Genomic DNA, 21,584 nt, shown 5'->3' on the forward strand with positions numbered 1-21,584 from the left:
AGATATTAAGTAGAAAAAATGATGGAGGAGTTCAAACAAACCCCAGAACTATAAAAACTGCAGGGTGAGAATGAGCCATTGCACCAAAAGATGGCTTCTTTTTAGATCTTACACACATCTTTTCCAGCAGTGCTGATAAATGTGAGGCGTTCTGCCTGTGTAGCCCCACTGCACATCGTATCTTCCTGTTTTCCTGGGGTTTTTTTTGTGTCCGATTATTTTGGGTGTGATGCTTTAAAGATGGTCTACATCTTTGAGTTTCTTCTGTTTTTTTAAGCTTGGAGCTTCTTAGAAAAGTGTGCCACATTTTTCCTCCAAACCTGATAATAATTTAAATGATTTGCACTTTTGGCCGCCTGCAGTGGGAACCTGTCAGTCTATTTGTGATCAAAGCAAAAATGGCAGTTTGTAAGAAAGGCCAATGAACTGTGCTGGAATGGCAATGTTAAAGCTAAAATGTAGAGCGAATGTCAGAGCAGCAGGTTAGTTTCTGAGAAGATCGGTAAATTAAATGCCACCAAGTCAGCTTGACAAATTTCTTACCTCTAAACTAGACGTCTATCTTTAAAAAAATTAAATTTAAGGTTGCTCTTGCAGTTGCAGCTCAACTTAATACAGCAGAAATAATTCAAATCTGCTGATTGCAATCAGCTATGTATTAGTCCTCAGACTCCAAAGGGAAAAAAAAAATCTATTATGTCAAATTTGACCAGAAAGTAGTCAGAACACATTTGCAAAACTCAGCATTGTGCTTTAGCTGCAGGTAAACAAAATTTTGCTGAAACATCCTATTTCTGCTCCTGAGGCAGAGGAGACGATGGAGTGACATCTGAGGTTTGCCCCGCCGATCAGTGGCTACAAAAAGTGCAGAACCCGGGCTCAAAAAGAAGAAGCAGGCTCTTTGAAGTTACTTATAGGCTACGAGCTTTGAATCCAGATCTCCTGAGGCGCAGTCCTCTCCACTTCACTTAGAGCACACAGATATGCTTTGGCAGTTTTGATGACTGGACACTGCTCCAGATCCGCCTGTCCAATTAGCAAAGCTTTTTCTGCCCCTGAGGACTGGCACCTGCATGTCATTGGGCCTGAGATCACTCCATGGGGACCAGATCACTACACAGTCACAACAATGCTTAATGTCATAAATAGGCATAAGCTAATCATTGCTATCAAGATTTACTAATGCTTCATAAAAGTACAGTTTTAAAGCTGTCATCATGTGGGCCCTGTTTGAAATTATTTAGTGATTTGACAAAGAAAATACTAGTTTTCTTTGGGTTAATGTAACACAACCCTGGTTAGTTGACTGGCCAGAAAAGGCAGCAGCACATTTGCTTAAAATGCAACATAGACAGATTTGGCATTAATAGTCAATACCAGAGATGATCAATCTTTTCTTTTTAAATACTGATTTCTGTTTTTCCTAGAGCTTTAACCTGTTAATTTTGATAGTCATTAAATCTGATAGTCACTAAAAGCATGTTGCATAAATGTACTAAATGTTTCTTACAATTTTGTCTGCTTACATGGCAAGAAAGAAAACATTTTACTAAATTAAAAATAGAAATATGTATTATGTATTATTAGAACAAAAACGGTATGAACTGCTAATGGTGGCATTTGATAAATAGGAAATTCTTTTGGATTTTTCAGTTTTTCATTGATCAAGAAAAAATTGATCATTTTTAATGAATGTATTATGTAATATTTAGCAGCAGTAGGACCAAATACATTTCTGTTTTTAAAAAAGCATAATTAAATGATGTCATATATTTGAATTATTCACGTAAACAACATGAAGCCATGGTGTGTTCACTCAGAGTTTATCATACGGGAGTGAATCCAACGTCAGTCACAACTTCACGCTTCGGCTCCACCTTTCTTGTTGACTGTCCACACTTAACCTCTTGCATGAATTCGGCCTTTGTTTTTCTCTTCAGTGAGACGGGTTTATTACAAGCTCATTTGCAGCATCATTGGAAGCACTTGCCCCAGTACACAAAGCCATTTATTTTCTCTTTTATGAGCATCTGAAAGAGAGAGCCACTGAAATCTAAAACAAGCAAGTGACTTTCAAGTTCAAGAGTGGCCTGACTTCTAAAGGCCTTTGATCAAAGGCTTCAATGGCTTGTTCACCTCACTTGTCATTTCTTACTGAGTAGTGCCATTGTAGATGAGATAAACCACCCTCCCTTTGCTATGATTTCTTTTTTTTTTTTTTTACAGTGCTGGTTTAAGCTATGTGTATGTTAGAATATTGCTTCTCTGTTTACATATTCAGAATGCAAACAACCATTTTAACCTTTCACCCTTCCAAAGCTGCACCTGCTGAAGTATTTCAAGCTGTGAGTTGTGTGCAGTGGGAAGAATAAATTTAATTTACTGAGCACCGTGATGACTAGAGGTTTTGCATGCTTTTCTTCCTCTAATGATGCAGGGTTTTTTTTCCTGCACAGGCGTAGAAGATTTGAATATATCTCTAATACCTCCACACAGTGTATTTCCTTCCTTTTATTCCTTTAGCCAAGTTTTACATGCTACAGATGGCTGTAAAAAAAGGGAACCATGAAATGGGAAGCAGAGTGGAACTGTCTCTTACTTGAAATTACACCTTTTCAGTTGAAAGCCATATGAGTGATACAGCTCATAAACTCTCTCCTAACCACCTGCCACCTCCCCACCTTCTGACCTTCAGAGAAAACACAGGGCTTGATGGCTGTACATCAGCTGCTGGCTTCCATGGATCCTGACACATCCAAACATTCATCTCCGAGCCACTCGGCACCGACTGCCTCTCCCACATGCCCAGAGCTTCGCAACAGTCCGACTCTACTTGTTTAAGATTCATTGCTACTCGTGCTAATGCCATGCTTTCTAATGGACTCAACTTTATTGACCTGCTCTTAGAATACACAAGCAGACCAGAGAGGCTATTTTTGAACATCCGTGAACAGAGATATTCATCATCCAGGAGAAAGCTGAGCTCTACAGACCCTCTCATACTTAGAGCTTGTCTTCTGCTGGGCACCAGATAAAGACAGATAAATAATGGACAAAACGCTTGTAATGAATGTTATGCTGGTTGTAACTTTACAATCAGATAAAGGTCAGGGGAGTACGATCAAGTGTGTTTACTTGGCTGGGTCAACTTCATTTGTAGTCAGGGGATGAATAGAGATAGTGTAGTGTTTGTTTTAGACTTCTTGATCTGCATTGATAGCACTGTTGGATTCTAGAAGCAGCACAGAAAACATCTGAAATGTTCTATCTCTACTGTCTTCTTTGTCTGGCTACAGGCTAACACTTATTGGAGAGGTTGGCAGTTGTAAACCATTGACCAGAGAGACTCCACTCCTTCTACTATTTTATGTAGAGGTTTATCTCCCTGGTTATTCACACCCCTCAGGTTTATAAAATGTTTGACTTCTGCTAAGACTAGAAAAAAAGTATTAGTGTTAAGAACAGCTTTCACATTTTCACAACATCGGAACGCCTGGATCTTTTAGTTGAGGCAAGCAAAAATATGTAACTGCGGTTTCCATAAATTTAGCTGACTGGACTGCAGTATTTCTTTAACTTGCAATGCACAATTAATGCTTCAGTGTTGTCATATGGAGGCCGTTGTTTTCTGCTTATTTAATTGTGCAAAATTGACCAGATTTTTTTAATCTATGTCTTATGTTAAAATATTTGATTTACTTTGATTTTCATGCATGTTTGAGAAGTCCCTTAATTTCTCACAGTAATTACTCTGGGGTGCCTAAGCCAATGGCCTTCCCAGATCATAAGGTTAATACACTGCATTCCCAAAGGCATTTATTCACTTGAGTGGCATCCATTTCGTAAACCATCTAGTTTATTCAGATGACTGTCCACTCTTTACTGCTGCAACAACGTTTGCTCTTTTGGGAAGTATTTGTACAAGGTTTTGGAGTTTATTTACAGAAATTCTTGACCATTCTTCCAGAACCACATTTGTAAAGTCAGACACTGATGTTAGATGAGAAGACCTGGTTTGCAGAGTTCACTCTGATTTATCCCCAAAACCCAGTAGGCTTTAAGTCAGCCAAGTTCTTTACATTCAAGCCAATAGTTCAGTCTTTCTCCTTGATGAAGTGCAACATTTTATGGCAATAAAAAACCTGGGTCTTTAAAAGTACTTAGTAGCTTTGCACTCAGCACCTGTTATAATAACCACTGTTATTTGCACTTGGCACAGTTCAAACAAATGCTGGTAAAATGTTTCCAATGTTTTAAATCCCATCCCATGCAAAATGTGGGTTAATTACAGCAAAGGCACACATTTTGTTCCCAAGACAAGTAATATCTAAAATCTTGTTTATTTTCACACCTGGTGGTTAAAACCAATCAGCGCCAAGTAAAATAAATAATGCTCTGGGATTGGCTGATTTGCAAATCTTGGTATTTCAGCCTCTTGGGCTGCTTTTCTTTATTTTATAATACTTTAGATTGCAAATTGACAGGTTTATAATTAGAAGTTTTGTTCCACAGAAAATACTCAAGTTCATCCTATTCCTGTAAATTTTTAATTCTCATCCGCTTTAAAGTGATAAAGCACTACATAAGTCTGATCTCCTTTCTAAAAATAAAAATTGCTTATCCTTTGTCTAAGAGGACTTGCTGTTTTTGCTCCTAACCAGCTGAATGGTGTCCTTGAAATAAATGTGCACGTTGGTTGAATGTGTGAATTCACGGTTGCTTGCCAAGCAACTGTGTAATCCACCTTCAAAACACAGTTGGTAGATACCGTTATAATGAATAAACACCAACCATAATATAATGAATACAGAGGAGCAAGCCGTGTTATCTATTTACTTACGATTCAATTTCTGCTTAGAAAACATTTACTGCTGGAGGTATTTTTGAAAAAGTATTTCCAAAGATTCTGCTTATGCAGGTCAATGTCTTAATGGTCAATAAGAGCATTTATTTAGGCTTCAATCAGTGGACAGCATCTAAAAGTTTGCCTGAAATATAAATAGGTCTTTAGTAAATATTGAACTCCCATCTGGTAATGAGGGGGCAGGGATATCACAGAATGTGTTATCACTTATTCCCAAACACTTTCGGTTATAATCACTCACTGTGGATGTAAAACAAGCATGAAAAATAGATAATATATTATAAAAATATTGGATTAAAGCACTGAATTGTTAGTGAGGAATATTGGAATGATGCTAAATGCAGGCTTACTGACTGAGATTTGGATAAAAGCTTTATTTCACTTAACAAAAACCCAAAGCAGGGAATCCAAAATCATAAATCCAACAACAAGAGGAACACAAAGAGAAAATCCACTGAGTGAACGAGTTCCAACACTGCTCATGGATTTGAAGAAGGAGCAAGTTTATATGCTGATGGAGTAGATGACGAGAGGAATCCAGAAAGGCCAAGAGATTTATAGAGAAAAAAGCGATAATGGAACATTTTTAACCAAATAAAGCAGCAGATAACAATACTCACCAACTCACATTTAAATAATTTCCATCTTAAAAATCCCCAGCAGGACAAAAAAAAGTGTAAAAATGTAAAAACTCCACATGTTTTTAATAGACTAATAGGTTTGGTATAATAGTATAATAGAGGGCAAAAATAAAGAAAACATGTGGCTTAAAAACGTACCACAATATAAGAGTTTCATGTCAGTCAGTATCAATAAATATTGATAAATGTTTGGTTTTAAATATCTGAAATCTTGCATATTGGTGGTGTGACCTTTCCTTTTCTTTGCCTACATCTCCCAGAATGCTGTGCGGTTCTGGATTAGAGTTTGGTGAAATTAAGCTGTGTGCATAATACTATAGAGAAAAAAAAATCCTCCAGCAAAGAGTTGTGTCCTATTTTTTCCTATTTGTTGTATTTAGTGCAAACTAAAAGTCTTTTTGCTCTTGGGGAAGCTTGTTTGGATCTAGTAGCCTAATTGCTGTGTGCTTCTCATTAATTTCTTCCTCTTTTTTTTTTCATCCATGTTCTGTGCTGGCCTGTGCGGGGTCATGGTTTCTGAAGTGGACTCACGCTGGCTCTGAAACAGAACAGTAGCTGAGGCTGAATAGAAAAAGGCAGCTTTCCCACATAAAACAACTTCACTGCCACTTTTTGCTCCTTTCTGAGCTAATCTGCTCCCACGGGTCTTGGTGTGGAGGAGAATAAATGCAAGGATAGAATGGAGAAATATGAAAAGGCCAGTTGTGACAAGCACAGAAAGGGAGAGAGATAGCTGTTGGGGAAACGAGAACAAACCCAGTTGGTGTAGGAAGGCTGAGCTGTTTGTCGGTTTTTGTCGTTGAGCGGGCTTAGAGGTGTACTCTGGCATATTGCTATTTATTTAGAAACTATTAGGTAATGATATCCCAATTTCCACATATTACCATCTTTCCCCCATCATGTAGGCTGAACATCTCTGTCATCCAAAAAATGAAGATATTAAAATGTGGATTCTAAAAAATTTCACACACCAGGGGAAGCAGTGGATGGTGTTTTTTATCAGTCTTCCAGAGGCACCACATTCCCTGGGCATCCTCTGCTGCCCATTAATCATGAGCTCTCTTGCATTGTCACCCCAGCCTCCCATCCACCCCACCACCCACACCCCACCCTTTCACTCTCAGCCTGTCAGTTAACAAGCCTCGACACCATGACAGTGACGTGTGTGCGGCTGACTGATGAAAAGGTATTGAAATGCTCCTCCACAGAGGCCAGTAAGATTGTATTTCTCAGCTTACGATGGAATGTAAAAAAAAAAAATAAATAAATAAATAAAAAAAAAAAAAAAAAGGAAAAGGCAGCCCGGCTTGGCGATTCAATTAATTGTGCAGGGGAGAAGGTGCAGCTCTATTTTGAGACGCTTTCCGTTTGACAGCATTTACAGTGGCATGTAATCAACCCGTGTTTTCGTTTTAAGCACCTGTATGTCTCCTTTGCCAACCCCCCAAAAAAGACATCACTGATCTTTTTCCTCTCCTGTGTGTTGTTTTGTGTCCAGGCTCGGTGTCCCTCAGTGTGTTCCTGGTCTCCCTCGCAGTGACGGTTTGTGGAGTTTGGCTGGTGGCTCTTTGTGGCGTCTGTGGTTGGTGTCAACGGAAGCTGGTAAGTTTATGAACAAATACAAGAAAAAGCTTTAAATCTACACTGCATTACATTACAACTTGAAGTGTTAAAGCTGAAGATATTGAATAATTTCTTCTTTTTTTTTTTTTTTTTTTAGCTTTGTTTCATGTTAATCCTCATAAAAAACATCCCTTGAGTGAATCTTTCATGCTGCAGTCTCCTAATAGTTCACTAAAGGCCCCTGCTTCCCCCTTTCAGCTCCTCCAGACTAGTGACAGCAGGAATTAGCAAAAACCTGATGGAACTGTGCATCAGATGAACTACTTCTCAACTACTTCTCAGTATGACTCTCTTAAAAATGATTGCGAACGGCATAATGGCTGAACATGGTTGTGAAGGAGGCGTGTCGGAAAGAGTAGGAGTTTCTTAAAGAGATAGAAACCTGATTTCAAGGTGATCAATTGCACAATTGTTTCCAATGTACCTCACAGTAATAAATGGAGGTAACATAGTTACTTGATTGTAATATAAAATTCCACTATGTACCTGAAAAATACATAATTCCATCCCTTTAATACACCTAGATTATCAGTGAAACATTGAAAACAAAAGAAAAAAATTCATGCGCATATTCTGAACAACCTCGTTTATCCTTGATGGATAAATGTGCACATATAGTATTTGTTGATGCATCTTTTAATTTAATTCTAAATTTAAATCTTTTTAATAAGGTCAGCATTGAAGGCTAAAAAAAATGTCCATTTTGTACATTACCCAAACTTGCTGTTTGTGAACTTTAAGCACCAATGGGTACAATGTGAATCTTTCTGGATGACAGAGATTCTGCATTTATTGTTCATAAACAAAAAGTTTTCCATCAGTAAAGTTACGAGCTCATGTTCTTCCTCCCTTCATAATAATTATTGTTGAAATATAGATGATTTAGGCTAACATTAATTTATGGTATAAAAATTGAAAGTTCTCATTTTGGGTAATATCTTTTGTAACATACAGTATATATTAGTCATTATTACACCATTAGCTTGTCAGTATTCCTACATTTGTGATATTTTTCTATTTGTGCAGCTGTGTGAGCTTAATTTTATCAACCCAATTCACATTTATTTACACTTGAGCAGATAAATCCGGTGGCTGCAAACGTAAGCTTTCTGCTGCCTGGATTCATGCCGTCTGTTTAAATGCCTTTGACAGAGGGCTCCAATGTAATGAGCTTATTTCTAAAAGGCATCACAAAAAGGTGTGAAATGCTGGTTCTAATTTCAAAAGGGGTTCTTATGTTACATCAAATGTTTGCGATGCAAAATTTTTCTAAAGATGTTACAGTCAAATAATTATCAGTTGAAGGGATAACTTTTTCTCCTGAAATATTTTTTAAACAAGAACACAAAAGTCATTTGTAGTGCAAAAGAATTTTCCTGTTGTCTCTTTAGGACCAGATATACTTTAGGCTTTGATTTGAATGTTCACATTCACGTGAAGGTTAAAGCTAACAAAGACATGCAGATGTAGTGGGATGCCAAAACGTATGGAGGGCAAATCCTGCCACAATTGGCAAGAAAAACACAGCTTGATAAATTCATCAATGTGGCAAATATTGCATCCAAAAAAATGAGAATTTTCTCAACTTACTTGACTATACAGTGTCAATTTTTCAGAAATTTTAGCAGGATCTCCTGACCAAACACAGCAGCAGTGGGTTCGGGTGCAAGTAGTTTTTAGTTGATTTCTTCAGGTATGAAAGGAGTTGACTGTCACTAAGCTTATTTTTTTCCTCAATTTAATACTAAATAAGATTTGCTTTGGAAACCAGTGATTAAAATTAATGTTCATAGTTTACTACAAGAAAATTAACATACTCAATATCTATTAGCAAGGGATTACCTAAACATACTCCAGTTTAATCAGAAACCAAATCAAATGAAATTGGAAGAGGTATAAAATCTTACTAAATTAATGCAAAATTGAATTTTACTACATAAATGTATAAACCAACATGTGCTTGGATTTTTTTGGGTTTAGCAAACCAGAATGCTCTCTAAGAACTAGCTGTGCATTGACTTTGTCAGTGCAACATCAGAATTAGCATAAGCCAAGCCTCATTGGTGCAACTCTATAGTTTATAGTAGCTGAGTACTTTAAAAACACCTCTTACCTACATGATGTTTACTCTTAGCTACGCTTACCTACATGAGTAAACAGTGCAGGCACAGTGTGTGTGTAAAATTGTCTCTCTGAGCCCAGATGAGGCAGACTGACCTCTGACAGAGGGTGTGTCATTGGAATTATGTGGTATGAAATGTAATTGATTAAAGAGGATCCCCCATTCATCACACAGACAGACCTATAAGCCTGAATGCCACTTCTTCTTAAAGGATTCTTTTCACATTTTTATGCCTGTAAAATTAATTTATTTCTTTTCCACCCTGGTAACACCAACAAAAACCTGCTTCAAGTTTAATATCGCCTCAGTCTCTTTTTCAGCTCAACGTTGCTATGCCAGGTCACTCTAATAACAGAATTTGACAGTACAGCAGGTCCTACACACACTATGCGCCGCTATATACAATCACCAAGAAGGTGGCCGTGCCTGAATTACCTGCTGATGTCATTACAATATATAGGGGGTAAATGATCCTTGCTAAAATGTAAAGGAGGTTCAGGACAAGCTCTGTGTTGTTTCAACATCACATTATATTTGATATTCCACCTTAAAATAAATGGAGCAGTGAATTTCTTCTAGTTTCCTGTGGTGAGGTAGCTCTGCTGCCAGTGTCATGGGAAGTCTCTGAGGTCCTCCTCTGAGCGCCGCTGCAGATGAATCTTATTTTTATCCTCTGATGGTGCTGTGAAGCAGTCCTGCTGCAGCCGCAAGTTGAGATTAAGTGACAATTTTTCTGACCTCACAACACGGTGATGGTTGCCGTCGACCACACAGAACGATTCTCTTCCCTATTCCATGAGACGGCATTTAAAGCAACCTTTTTGTTTTAATATCAGTGGATCTAGTTACCTTCTGGGTTTGTGTTTGTGTGTGTAGTGGACAAGGTGGGAGGAATTAAGACATCAATTAAAGCGCTTTGTAGTCTTTGGACCACTTACTTTGGGGAAAAAATGTCAGCAGCCCACTGGTGTGAAACCACTTTAAACGCAGCTGTTTAATGTACAAAATAATTAAGTGTGACCGAGATGAATCGAGCTCATTTCTCTGATGGGAAATGTGTTATTGATGACATGCTGCAGTTTGAGGAAGCACAAATAGTGTTAATCTGGTTAAAAACAGCTTTTTCACATATCGTGAAAATATTAGTTCATTCAAAAGTATTCATACCTCCTTAAACATTTTGCCTTTTGTAAAACTAGAAGCTAAAACCTGCTTGTGGCAAAGTGCAAGCGACAGTTTTCAAGGCTTTCTTTCAAAAGTGTCTTTCTTCTTTTCACTCTTCCATAAGGGAAAGATGTTCAGAAGTGCACAATAGACACATGTCCTGTTACCAGATTTCCCACCTGAGCTGTGGATGTCAGAGAGCCATGGGCTTCTCTGATTAATGCTCCTCCTTCTCCTTATCTGGCCTATCAGGTTAGATGATTGGACACTGGCTTGTCTTGTTGGGTTTGCTGTTGTTTTACGATCTGTCAGATATGCTTCAAATGGACACGGGGCTGCTTGTTCAGTAATGTTCTGCAGGACTGTGCAGTAAGGTAGCAGAAATCCAATTTGATGTTTGTTTAACAGCTTAACTTTCCAGTAGACAACATCTTACTGACTTCATACAGAATCAAAAAACACACCTGCACTTCACTCATCTGTACCATTTGGAAATAGGTTGAACTAAACAACAAATTTTAAACAAGCAGGAATAAGACTTTTTAAAATCTAATTTACAAATTAATTTACACAACTGAATGTTCTGCAAAATAAAACATTTAATACAGGGCAACTCATATTGTTATTTAAAATAGCAATACAATACAAAAAAAGACAACCCTCTATTTAGTTGCACCCAGTCATGCCATCAGTGACATCATAAACCAGTAGAAAGGGGAGATGCTGCGCCGGCCTTCTCATGCACCAATACCTGAAGGGACAAAAAAGAAACAAACAGAAGTAATTTACCAGAAACTTACCTTTTGACAAAACTTTCATCTAATAGTGAAATAAATTAGAAATATTTTTAAGGGACACGTTGTAAATAAATACAATCTTTACCACTTCAAATGATGGACGGCACTGGTACATTGCAAGGTAGAACTAGCCTGTATGGGCAAACAATTGCTAATGGATGATGATGTTCTTTAATAATCTGAGTTGTTCACATCACAACTCTTTTAAACTTAGATTATAATATTCACATGCAGACTAGTAATTTACTAACTAGGTATATAGAAATGCACCTGTCATGTTTCAGATCTATGTTTGTTCTCTGAGTACATACCATAATTTACATAATCATGCTCGCTTTAAGCTAAACTCTTTTATTATAAAAAGGCTTCTGTATTTCATTTCCCATAAGGAAACATTTGGGAATGTTTATTAACTCATGTCCAAGACATTCGTTTTGGATATTTCCGAGCACACTCTTACACAGCGTCGGCTTTTATAAGAGCAAGCGGCTTGCCTGGAGCCTCACGTGTCATTTGCGAGTGGACCCATTCCAGTTTCTGGTATGATTCATAGGTTAATAGACAAGATGTTTTTGGGCAAGTGTTGCTTTTGGTATTTTAGCTTTGGCAAACTGGTGCAGTGAGTTTTGTTTCAACGGTCCTCACATGAAGTCATCCTGCTTAAAAAAAAAAAAGCTCCTGTTTGAAGTAGAACACAAAGAACACTTTAGATTCATAGGTGTGGTGAATTTCGAACACGTACATAGCGTTGTTTAATGCCTGATTTAATCCCAGTGGAGACTACAGCAAGAAAACAACAAATACTAACACGATAATCTCTTATAATGTGATTATTGAGCTCCTGTGTGGTGGGGCTGATAGGTGTCAGCGGGGGCCTGTGCTGTCGGTAGTGGGAGAGATTTTCAGATTTCAGAAGCGGTGCGGCTCTAACATCTGTTTGAGCAGCAGTGGCCGCTTGGCATTCAGAAACCCCCCACCTGCTCCTGTGTACCTTGTTGCTGTTTGATCCTTGACATAGTTGTGAGTGGGGTTAAGATTGAACAAGACCACATTCACAGCGCTCACTCAAGGTTTCCCTTTCGTATTTTGCCAACGGCTGTCGTATGAGAAAGAAATGTTAGAATTATCAATGAAATGATCATGAATCAAAGACATTTAAAGGAAGATGGTCATGTAGCTATGAAATGGTTCCTGGAGGATGTAATACAACAATAAGTGTAAAACACAACAGCAGAATGCAGGCAAATAAATAGGATTTTGACAGATCCTAAATATAAATAACTTGATTTAACGTCTATTTTAATAGTTGACTCCTATTTAATTGTGAAGGGTTTCTGGTAATATCGAGTGAGCATGTCTACTCTTGTTGCCTGTTAATTCATGGGAAACAAACACAGCTGGGTGTTGGAAGGCGAGTGCACTGCTGGGCGAGACAGAAAGAAAGCCATGCTTTTAACTCTGCCTCCTCTCATGTTGGGACTCTTTCAGAAAACTCTCAGCATCGCCGCAGGCAGTCCAAGACCACATCTCTTCTTACTCATCTGCAGCTCTGCAGCAGTAACTAAACTTCCTGCTTCCTTCAAACAAAGCATTTGCTGACTTTCTGTCCCTTTTATTAAGTCAAAACATCCTCGTCAGTGCCTAAGATTCGGAAAATGTGTTGTGAAGTTTTTTTCTGTATTGCACCATCCTGCTGCTTCCACTTTATTTTCAGAGTCATGAAAGAGGTGTGTGCAATGTGGAAAATGGGAAAATCTTCTGGATGCAGCATCACCTGAAAAACGTTGTTGTCTTAGGTAGCATGAAACTGTATCAATGTTATGTCGGTTTTCCTAACATTTTGAAGCACAGGCAGAAAACCGGCGTCTATATACCAATTTGTTTTAATTGCCAGCCTTGAGACAACCACACCGGTGCTACCTTCGGTAGACAGCAGAGGTGCCAAAACGTGTAATGTTTGTAGTGATTGAACTTTGCAAAAGACTTCTTGATGGTGAATGCTACATAATATCTTCCCCAAAGTCAATACGAAATTGCTTTTCCTTAAAAATAAATAAATAAAACAAACAAATAAGCAGGCAACATCCCTCAGAGATTTTGGTCCAAATTAACTTTAGAACATCAGGCCATTGCTGCAAATTTGTCAGCTGCACGTCTTGATAGAAATTACACAACATCCTGAAGGGATTTGACATTATGCAATGCAATCTCATAACTTCCTTCTCTGTTTCTGTCATGACAAATATTACAGTTAGAAAGTTTTGTCTGTTAAATTTAAGTTGGTTCTTATTTTTGTTATTTTCTAAATCAAGCACTTGTCCAGAGAAACATGCTAAATTCATAATATAAGCACAACTTGTATAAGAAAATGTAGCATAATTTAATACAGCCAATTCAGAACCCGATCAAATATTTATTTTAGTTCATTCATTAAACTAATTTGTTTTCTTAAAACTAATTATTGAATTCTTTCAAAACAAATGCTTTTTTTCTGGGAATTTGTTCGAACTGAATGTGACTAAATGATCTGAGCCTTACTAATTAACTGCAACACTCCCAGCAGAATTTAAGTCATGATATGGTTGATTGCCAGAAAGTATTTTGGGGATTATTTCATTATTTGACCCATTGTTTTGCTGTGAAATTTATTATGAAGTGCTGACTCAAAGCAAGACCTCACTGAAGCCTTCAGTCTGAAAAAAAAAAGCCAGGTGGTGAATTTTATCACCTACTATTGGTTTTCTGTAACCCAGATTTGGAGGTATTGACTTGATTTTCTCCTTTGTTTTCCGTCTTATTTTGTAATAACTGCTCAGCTTTGTCATATCAGCTTTTATAGATTTCTGCTGCCTTGCTGTGTTTAAGGAGAAGAAAATGACTTTTAGCTATCCATTCTTGTGAATGAGCCTGAAGGATGCTGCACAGTAAAGTTCTTTAGTTTTTATTTTTTGAAGCTGTGTGTTCTCTGCGAGTCGGCTGTGTCTCGCTGCAGAATGGATGACTTCTTCCTCGTTTTGAACCCAACCCACTGGGGACCGTCTGTCGCTCACTGTTTCACTCAGTTCTCATTTGCACCTGTCTCTCTCTCCTACTACCTTCCATGCCATTGTTTCACAAGCTGCCCTGCGCCATCATTGTTTTTCACTCCTTGTGGTCAGGCCTCTTTTTTGTTTTTCAATTTGATTTCCATTTTCAGCTTTCGCTCGTCTTTCTTGGCGCGGGTCCTCCGCTCATCTCCTGGGTCCTCCCACAAATTTTACTATTGCAATGAATGAAACATGAGTTTTGTTTGATACTTTGAAAATAAAAGCACAGTTTTGCTCTCCAAAATTATTGGTTGCAGATTGAAGAATTTGTTGTAGATTAACCAAAATGTTTGGAAAAGGGCACTTCTTCTTCTTAAGTTATATCTTCTGCAGTTTTCAGACACATTTTGAGCTCCTGTGGGAGCACACACACAGATACATGCACATTTTTTTGTGTTTTATAAGGAGTTAATTTGAAATTCATAGTGTCATTCTCTGGCCCTTTCTGTTCTGAAGCTTTTTAACTGGTTATTCTGTCATTCTTTATTCATTTGTTGACCTTTCCAGTTTAGATCATATCTGAACACACAAGACTTGAGCGGCTTAATGTCCGTGTATGTATTAGATATGATCCTGTTTGCTACTGGGCTCTTTATCTTTCTTTCTCAGCAGAGCTTTTGTAAACTCTGACTTTGCAACAAAACCAAAATCCAAATAATTCTGGGATTTGGTTGCAGTTTTTGGGTGAGCTTGATTCTCGTAAACACAAACTACAAAATGTGCCGACCAGCAAGAAAGAAAAAGTTTTTAGGAATGAAAAGCATTTGAGAATAAATATTAAAAATGAATAAAATTAAACAACGCAATTAAATTGCCTCTGTGATCGTCATGCATTTTTGCAGCATAATTTATTTCAGTGAACTTATTGCTTTTCAATAAGGTCAGCAAACTTCTTTTTGACTTTGTTTAAGTTGTCCAGACTTTAGTTTTTATAACCTAACTCTGTTCTAAAACATTCCACACTTTATGCCAGATCTTTTATGTTCTCTGATCTTCCTTGTTGCATGTTAACTTATGTGCTTCAGCAACTTTCTGGGACCTTCACAGAGCAGCCATGTTTGAGCTAACATTCAATTGCTCCCTGATGGACTCTGCTTGTGACAAGATTTATGCAAGCAATTGGTTTCACTGGATTTATTCAAGATTGTCAGAGTCAAGAAGGCTAGATTTTTCAGATTTTTATTAGTAAAAACATTTGATCCCCTCATGTCATGACGTGATAAGGCGAGATGGAAATGTGGCGAGAACTTTAGCTATTTTTTGCGCCATAGTCATATGACCCTGGTAACAAGTATGCTGCTTTATGCTACACCAAAATGCCTAAGGCTGTAAGCTCAATTAACTCCCAGTGAAACAACTGAGCTCTGAGATCGTACCTTAAGTCAATATAAAGAGTTGAACTTCTAGCATGGGGGAACGTACCCTCTTCTTTGTGTGTATCAGAGCATCACTGTTAGTGTTACGTTCATGGCTTTTTGTGTGGAAGAGCAGCATTTGATTCCTAACTCGTTCCACTCGTATAAAAGTGTCAGTGGAGATTACCTGCAGCAGGACACGTGCTAGGCGCCTTTAACAGTAATGAGCTTTTCCAGAAGAAAGCGCACAGCAGAACCTACTTTTTGAGCCCTTTAAATTGCCATTATTTCCATGGTTACTGCAGGTCATGCTCCAGCTGTTTGAAATCAGGTTTGTGCAGGACTTTTAGGAATGCCACTCTCCAGGACCCGGCGGATTACCTCAAAGAGGCAATTGGCATGTAAATGTCAGGGTGGTGTGAATGATAATCATAGTCAGAAATGACTCTTCACAGCAGATTTGATTTGACTTTGATTAGTGTAATCAGAGTATCATGAGGAGTGACGGCACAGTGTTTCTGAGATAATGGGAGAGGCATTGACACTTGAAATTAGCACAGCAAAAACACAGCTACAAAGGAGAAATCCAGGCTAACCATTTTGTGTCTTTGTTTTTGTCTTCATCCCGTCCCTTCTCCGTTTGGCTCCAGGGAAAGAGGAACAAGCCGGGAGTGGAAACAGCCGACACTCCAGACTCTGCACGTGGGCGAGGGGAGAAGAAAGCCATCAAGTAAGTGTCTGGTAACTGGTTGGGGTGGAACAGTCTGGTGATAATGAGCTCGATTTGGTTCGGCTTTGAGTCCCCCCAATAAACAACAACGCAGAAAATGAGCATTAATTGTTTTTGTTATGCGACAGTTTCCACAAAGATAGTGCAAAGATAGAGCAGTGTAACACCAGGACAGTGATTTAATCAGTTTAGATTTAATCTGCATTATTTCATATTTGAAGATCTTTGTTGTGGATAAAATCCTTTGACGGCTCAAGAGGCTGCAGGTTCAAGGCAAAAGACGTCTTGTGAAATGCATGAAGTCTGATTGTTTTGGGGAGATATTAATCTCACATTTCTTACAGGAATGAAACTGAGATGAAGGCATTTTATCATCTAGGTAAATGAAGCTGGTTAGGGCAGGTTTATATTCCTGTATGTGCTGCTGTATCCCACGTGATAACCTGCTCGTTCTCTTCTTTAGCCTGGTTTTGCCTCAGCTACATTAAGTGTGTGTTTTATTCATTTCTGTATTGATGGTTTTTAAGCACTGAAATGGGCTTCAGCTTGTAAATGCATTCTAACTCGGTTTGTTGGATCTCTTAAGTTTTTATTTTTTTATTTTTGTTATTTTTTTTCTGACTGGCTCCAGCAGCGTTTGTGTGCTCTGTTGGTCATTTCAGCTTCCAACTCCTTCCTCCTTTCTGCTCTGTCCCTGTGCTACAACTCTGACCGCTGCTGTGTGACTTGTACAATATTAGTGATTCTGCTCACTGCACTCTCTGACTATGTGTGTAATTTCTCTGCACTGTGTTTCTTGCTTTCTTTCTCACTTCTTTTAACACCAAGGTTGGGGTGCAGACTTCACTTCTGCTTCAAGACTTTTCAAATTTTATGTGTCTTTTATTAGTTTGAGTCTTTTTTTTTGCAAATATGTCTGTGCAGTTGGCCACCCTGAATAACCGCCAATGCATTTTTAAATACACCTTCTACGACGACTTATCTGCATCAGGTAGAGAAACAGACTTTAAATCTGGGCCTGCTGTGTTTTCCGTCGATGCAAGAACAACCTTCGTCCTCCAGCCAAGCCCCCGGGACGACCTGTGATGCGAATGCTCGGTTGGTGCCAGGTCTGTCCGTAGTTGTGTTGCTCTGACCTGTCTCTCTCTTTGGTCGCAGTGATCTAGACAGAGACTTTTGGAATAACAATGACAGCAGCACAGTGCAGCAGAGGTGGAGCTCCTATCCGCCCAAGGAGTTTGTACTAAACATTTCTCCCTATGCCCCATATGGAGATCCTCGCCTCACGCTCAAGTGAGTCTTGATCCAAGTTTGGTAAGAGACTTCCCTCTGAGCAGGGCTGTAATGAGGCAGGGGCAGCACTGCTCTCTTTCTATTTCTCATTTCCCTTTTTCTTTTCCTATCTTCTCCTTCCCATATATTCCCTTCACCTGCTTTGCTGTCATGACCATTAGCAAACACATCCAAATTATGATTGGATGTGGATAATTTCCAAACGTAAAGACCAAATCTTCTCACAGATAACGGGATATTTACTGTAACACCCATTTTATAAATGCAATAAAAATGTGCATATTTGTTGACCTGCTTTTGTTACACAACGTCATTTCCATCATCGGTAACAACAACAACAACAACAACAACGATGGTAATAATAACCCGACCACTATTGGCACACTGGAGGGCACAAATGATTGCTAATGATGGCTCTGGTTGGGAAATCTGAGCACAGCAAATGCCACTTATGCACATTATAGCATCCTGTTAAAGGCATTTGTCTATTAGTGCATCAACAAAATAGCACAGTCATAAAGCCCCCCAGCATGTTTCTGCTGCTTCTCTTCATATTGCGCCTCGCAAAAGTATGTACATCCTTTCATATTTCAAAAAATAAAAATAAAAGCAACACAAAATAAAGCATAATTGTGAATTGGAAAGAAAATTATAAATTGTTTTAAAATATTGTGGGAAGAAAAAAAAAGAGTGAAAAGGCAGTTGAGCATTTGAACCCACCCCATTTTACTCTGATGCCTGTATATACATTTTAGTGCAGTCAGTTGTCATCTAATTAGCTTGATGCTTGTTTGTCTCCTTTTTAATGTGAAGACCTGAGAGGTAAACGAGGTCAGACAAGTCAAAGAGCCAAGAGTCCCATGGTAACTATGGAAGAGCTGAGGAGATTCACAACTTAAATGAAATGGAGGATAATGCTTCAGAGGGTCAATGATCTTACACATACAGCCACATTTACAGGGTAGTAGTTTAGATTAACGCATACTCTTGTTTGAATGGACTAGACAAAGTCCAGACCTTCATGAATGATTTATAAAAGATGTTTGCAGATGCTATTCATCTAATCTGGCTGAGCTTCAGCTGCTTGGAAAGACGAATGAGCATAAAATTCAATTTCTTGATGTGCTACACTGATGAAGGTAAAAAGCGATTTTAACAAATGTTGTTTAAATGCAAATCCATGCAACATATTTCAGATTAACAATACATTTTCTGCCACTTTACATATGTTTTATTTAGTGTTGGTCTTTCCCATAAAATCAAAGTAAAACACATTTCAGTTTGCCAGCATCACCCGACAAAGGAGTGTGAATACTTTTGCGAGACCACATGTAATATCACCTTTAAGTGACGTTCAGACGCCCCCTCACTCTCTACAGCCCTGCTGTTCCACACTAACTCCTGACCTATAACCCCGCCCCTCTCTGCCCATGGTGTGACCATGGAGACGGACAACCCTCATTTTCCTCCTCTCGAAAAACACTTTTAACCAACCTTTCTCGATGATGTTTGAAATCTGCCTGTTTCTTATATCTGTGTGGCGTTGTTGTGGTTGCTTTTGTTGTGGAGGGTTGACCGTTACCACCAGGTTGCAGTGTGGTGACAGTTCTCACCTGTACTTAACATCCATTTGTGGCTTACTCTTGAATTCTCCCCCCATTGATGTAATATCAACAGTGTGTGCTGCACTAACATTGAGTCACTTGAACTGCATCTGCTCTCTGTCATTTTTGGGAGACAATATAACACTGTTTTCTTTCTCCTTATTGCTATAAAAGTATCACTTAATTCCAGTGAAACTCCAGCAAGGTCACCTCTGGGCCCTGAGAGGACATTCCAACTCTGGGAACTGATCTGACAAAACTCCTTATAATTTGTCATCTTAACCAGATTGCCCGGAAAAAAATCAGTATTTCAGTATTTGAGAAAGCATTCGAGTTTTTCATTTGTTTCCTATAAACATCTGAGTCATTAGGTCCTGCCTTTATGTGTGAAAAGTGGTGAGTTTTCTCTTCGACACAGTTAGCAGAAATAATCTGCTAAATCACTGGTGTGTGGGCCTGAAAAAAAGTGACATTCAGTCAAAGTGAGACTATATAATGATAAGTTTCTCACAGGGAGAGACGAGGGCGACCTCTTGACTCCCACCAATAATACGTGGCTAAAGCCAACAGACAGCTGGGAAATCATTTCCTTTCTGAGACTCCCTCAAGACGAGCAGCTTTCCGTCATCGTAATGACACCGGGCCTCATTTAGTCAGTCTCCCTGTAAAAAGGATTTAGTGGATTTAATAATAATTTTTAAACATTTTCAACAGCCATAACATTCTCTTCACAAAAGGTTATAGCTACGGAAATATTAAAGTCATAATTTAATAAAACCTGTTCAGGTAAGGAAATTGTATTTTTACTGGCTTCCACTTTTATTGGCAACCCAAGTGGAGCAGTGTAAAAAATAACAATTATTTTAAACGTTTATCGAAGTGACAGACAATAAAAATCAGCAAACCCAGCGTTTATTTTAAGTACTTATAGCCAAACTGTCTAAAAATTGCACAAACACATGCACACACACAGAAAATCATCATTCCGGTGCTGAATTCATAGATCTTGGTTTTACTGCCCTTCAATTTGCCCCTTTTGCAAGTTAGTAACAGTGATTCTTAATGTCTTTCTGTCACTCGCTACCTCCATTTGTACCTTTTTCAAACCCATATGTATTCTAATAGCTTTTGGCTCCAAACCTGGATAGTTTTTATAATAAAATAATAATAATTAAAAAAAACTGTAATATTTATGCAGCAGTCTGTCCACTCTGAGTGAAATTTGGAGACACGAAAGTTATATTTGAATTTCCAAAATAATCCTACTTGTTTCTGCTTGTGTTAAAGAGTAAATATGCATTCACCTTGTGCTCTGCTCAGATGAGGCTTGTGTCCCGTCCTGACCATCGCACGGCTAAAGTTGTGATCGATAATGTATAAATATGCAGGATTGTGGCAGGTAGCGAAAGTCAAATTTGAAAGGTGACCCTGGTGCAAGTTTAATACCCTTAGCTCACAAGCATGCACGGTGAAATGCAAAGTCTTAGGAGCCTGGCGTTTTGTGTCTCCTGGAGCGGAGATGCCATGCATATTAATGAAATGCAGTCATGTCACCAGAGGGCACTAATGTTCTTTTAATTTTGATCACCACTACACCCGTTTTGAGATTAAATTTGAGTTGACATCTGCCTTTAATGGGGACGTTGATTAATTCCGGTACCTTGTGCCTGTTTTTGAAGGCCGGTGTGATTAGCACAAGACTTTCTGCTTTGCGTGTATCTTTCTGAATAATGTCACAGACTCTTAAGTGCTGCCTAAATGACAAGTAGATATTTCAAAAGGGATCTTTTACACATCAAGAGTGGCTTATGAGCACCAAATATTTCTCATGACATTATAGTTTATTTAATAAGTAGCACATCTCAAGGCCTAGAAGCTCAAATTAAATAAAAAGGAATAACTAAAAAGCCAATCTGCTCACTTTTTCTGCTCAAATCTGTGTCCTCTAAGCCCAGAGGAGGAACTTGTTGCTGGTTTTTCATCCTTCACAGGCTACCTCTAAATCCCTCTCCTCCTCCTCTTGCTTCACCTAACCGTCCTCTCCCCATCCCTGTCCTATTCCACGCTGGACTCCAGACCACTTTCATTCACCTGCTTTCTATTTGACCTTGAAACCTGGGTCTGCTCCTTCACACAGTCCACCGATCGGTCTCACCACCTTAACCATGTGGTTTCTCAATCTGTTTTTTTTGTGTGTGTCTGTGTGTCTCTCTCACTCTCTTTGGTCTTTCTCTTCTCTGCCCATCATTGTCCCCCTCTTCTGAACCCTTTGTCAACTTTGGGATCTCTACATCATCTCTTGTCC

General features: G+C 38.6%; 1 protein-coding gene across 1 annotated transcript in view; it reads left to right on the forward strand.

The window, feature by feature from the left end:
• The window catches only part of LOC129367787 (synaptotagmin-7-like), a 57,271-nt gene extending 35,690 nt beyond the window's left edge, over nucleotides 1–21,581 (forward strand). The window contains exons 2-4 of the mRNA XM_055042411.1: nucleotides 7,004–7,107; nucleotides 16,303–16,382; nucleotides 17,541–21,581. Of these exons, the coding sequence (XP_054898386.1) occupies nucleotides 7,004–7,107; nucleotides 16,303–16,382; nucleotides 17,541–17,679 (323 nt within the window). The 3' untranslated portion in view covers nucleotides 17,680–21,581. The remainder of the gene's footprint in view (nucleotides 1–7,003; nucleotides 7,108–16,302; nucleotides 16,383–17,540) is intronic.
• The last annotated feature ends 3 nt before the right edge of the window (nucleotides 21,582–21,584 follow it).

Source organism: Poeciliopsis prolifica, unplaced genomic scaffold (genome assembly GCF_027474105.1).
Source record: "Poeciliopsis prolifica strain line A6 unplaced genomic scaffold, Auburn_PproV2 SCAFFOLD001, whole genome shotgun sequence".
Taxonomy (NCBI): domain Eukaryota; kingdom Metazoa; phylum Chordata; class Actinopteri; order Cyprinodontiformes; family Poeciliidae; genus Poeciliopsis; species Poeciliopsis prolifica.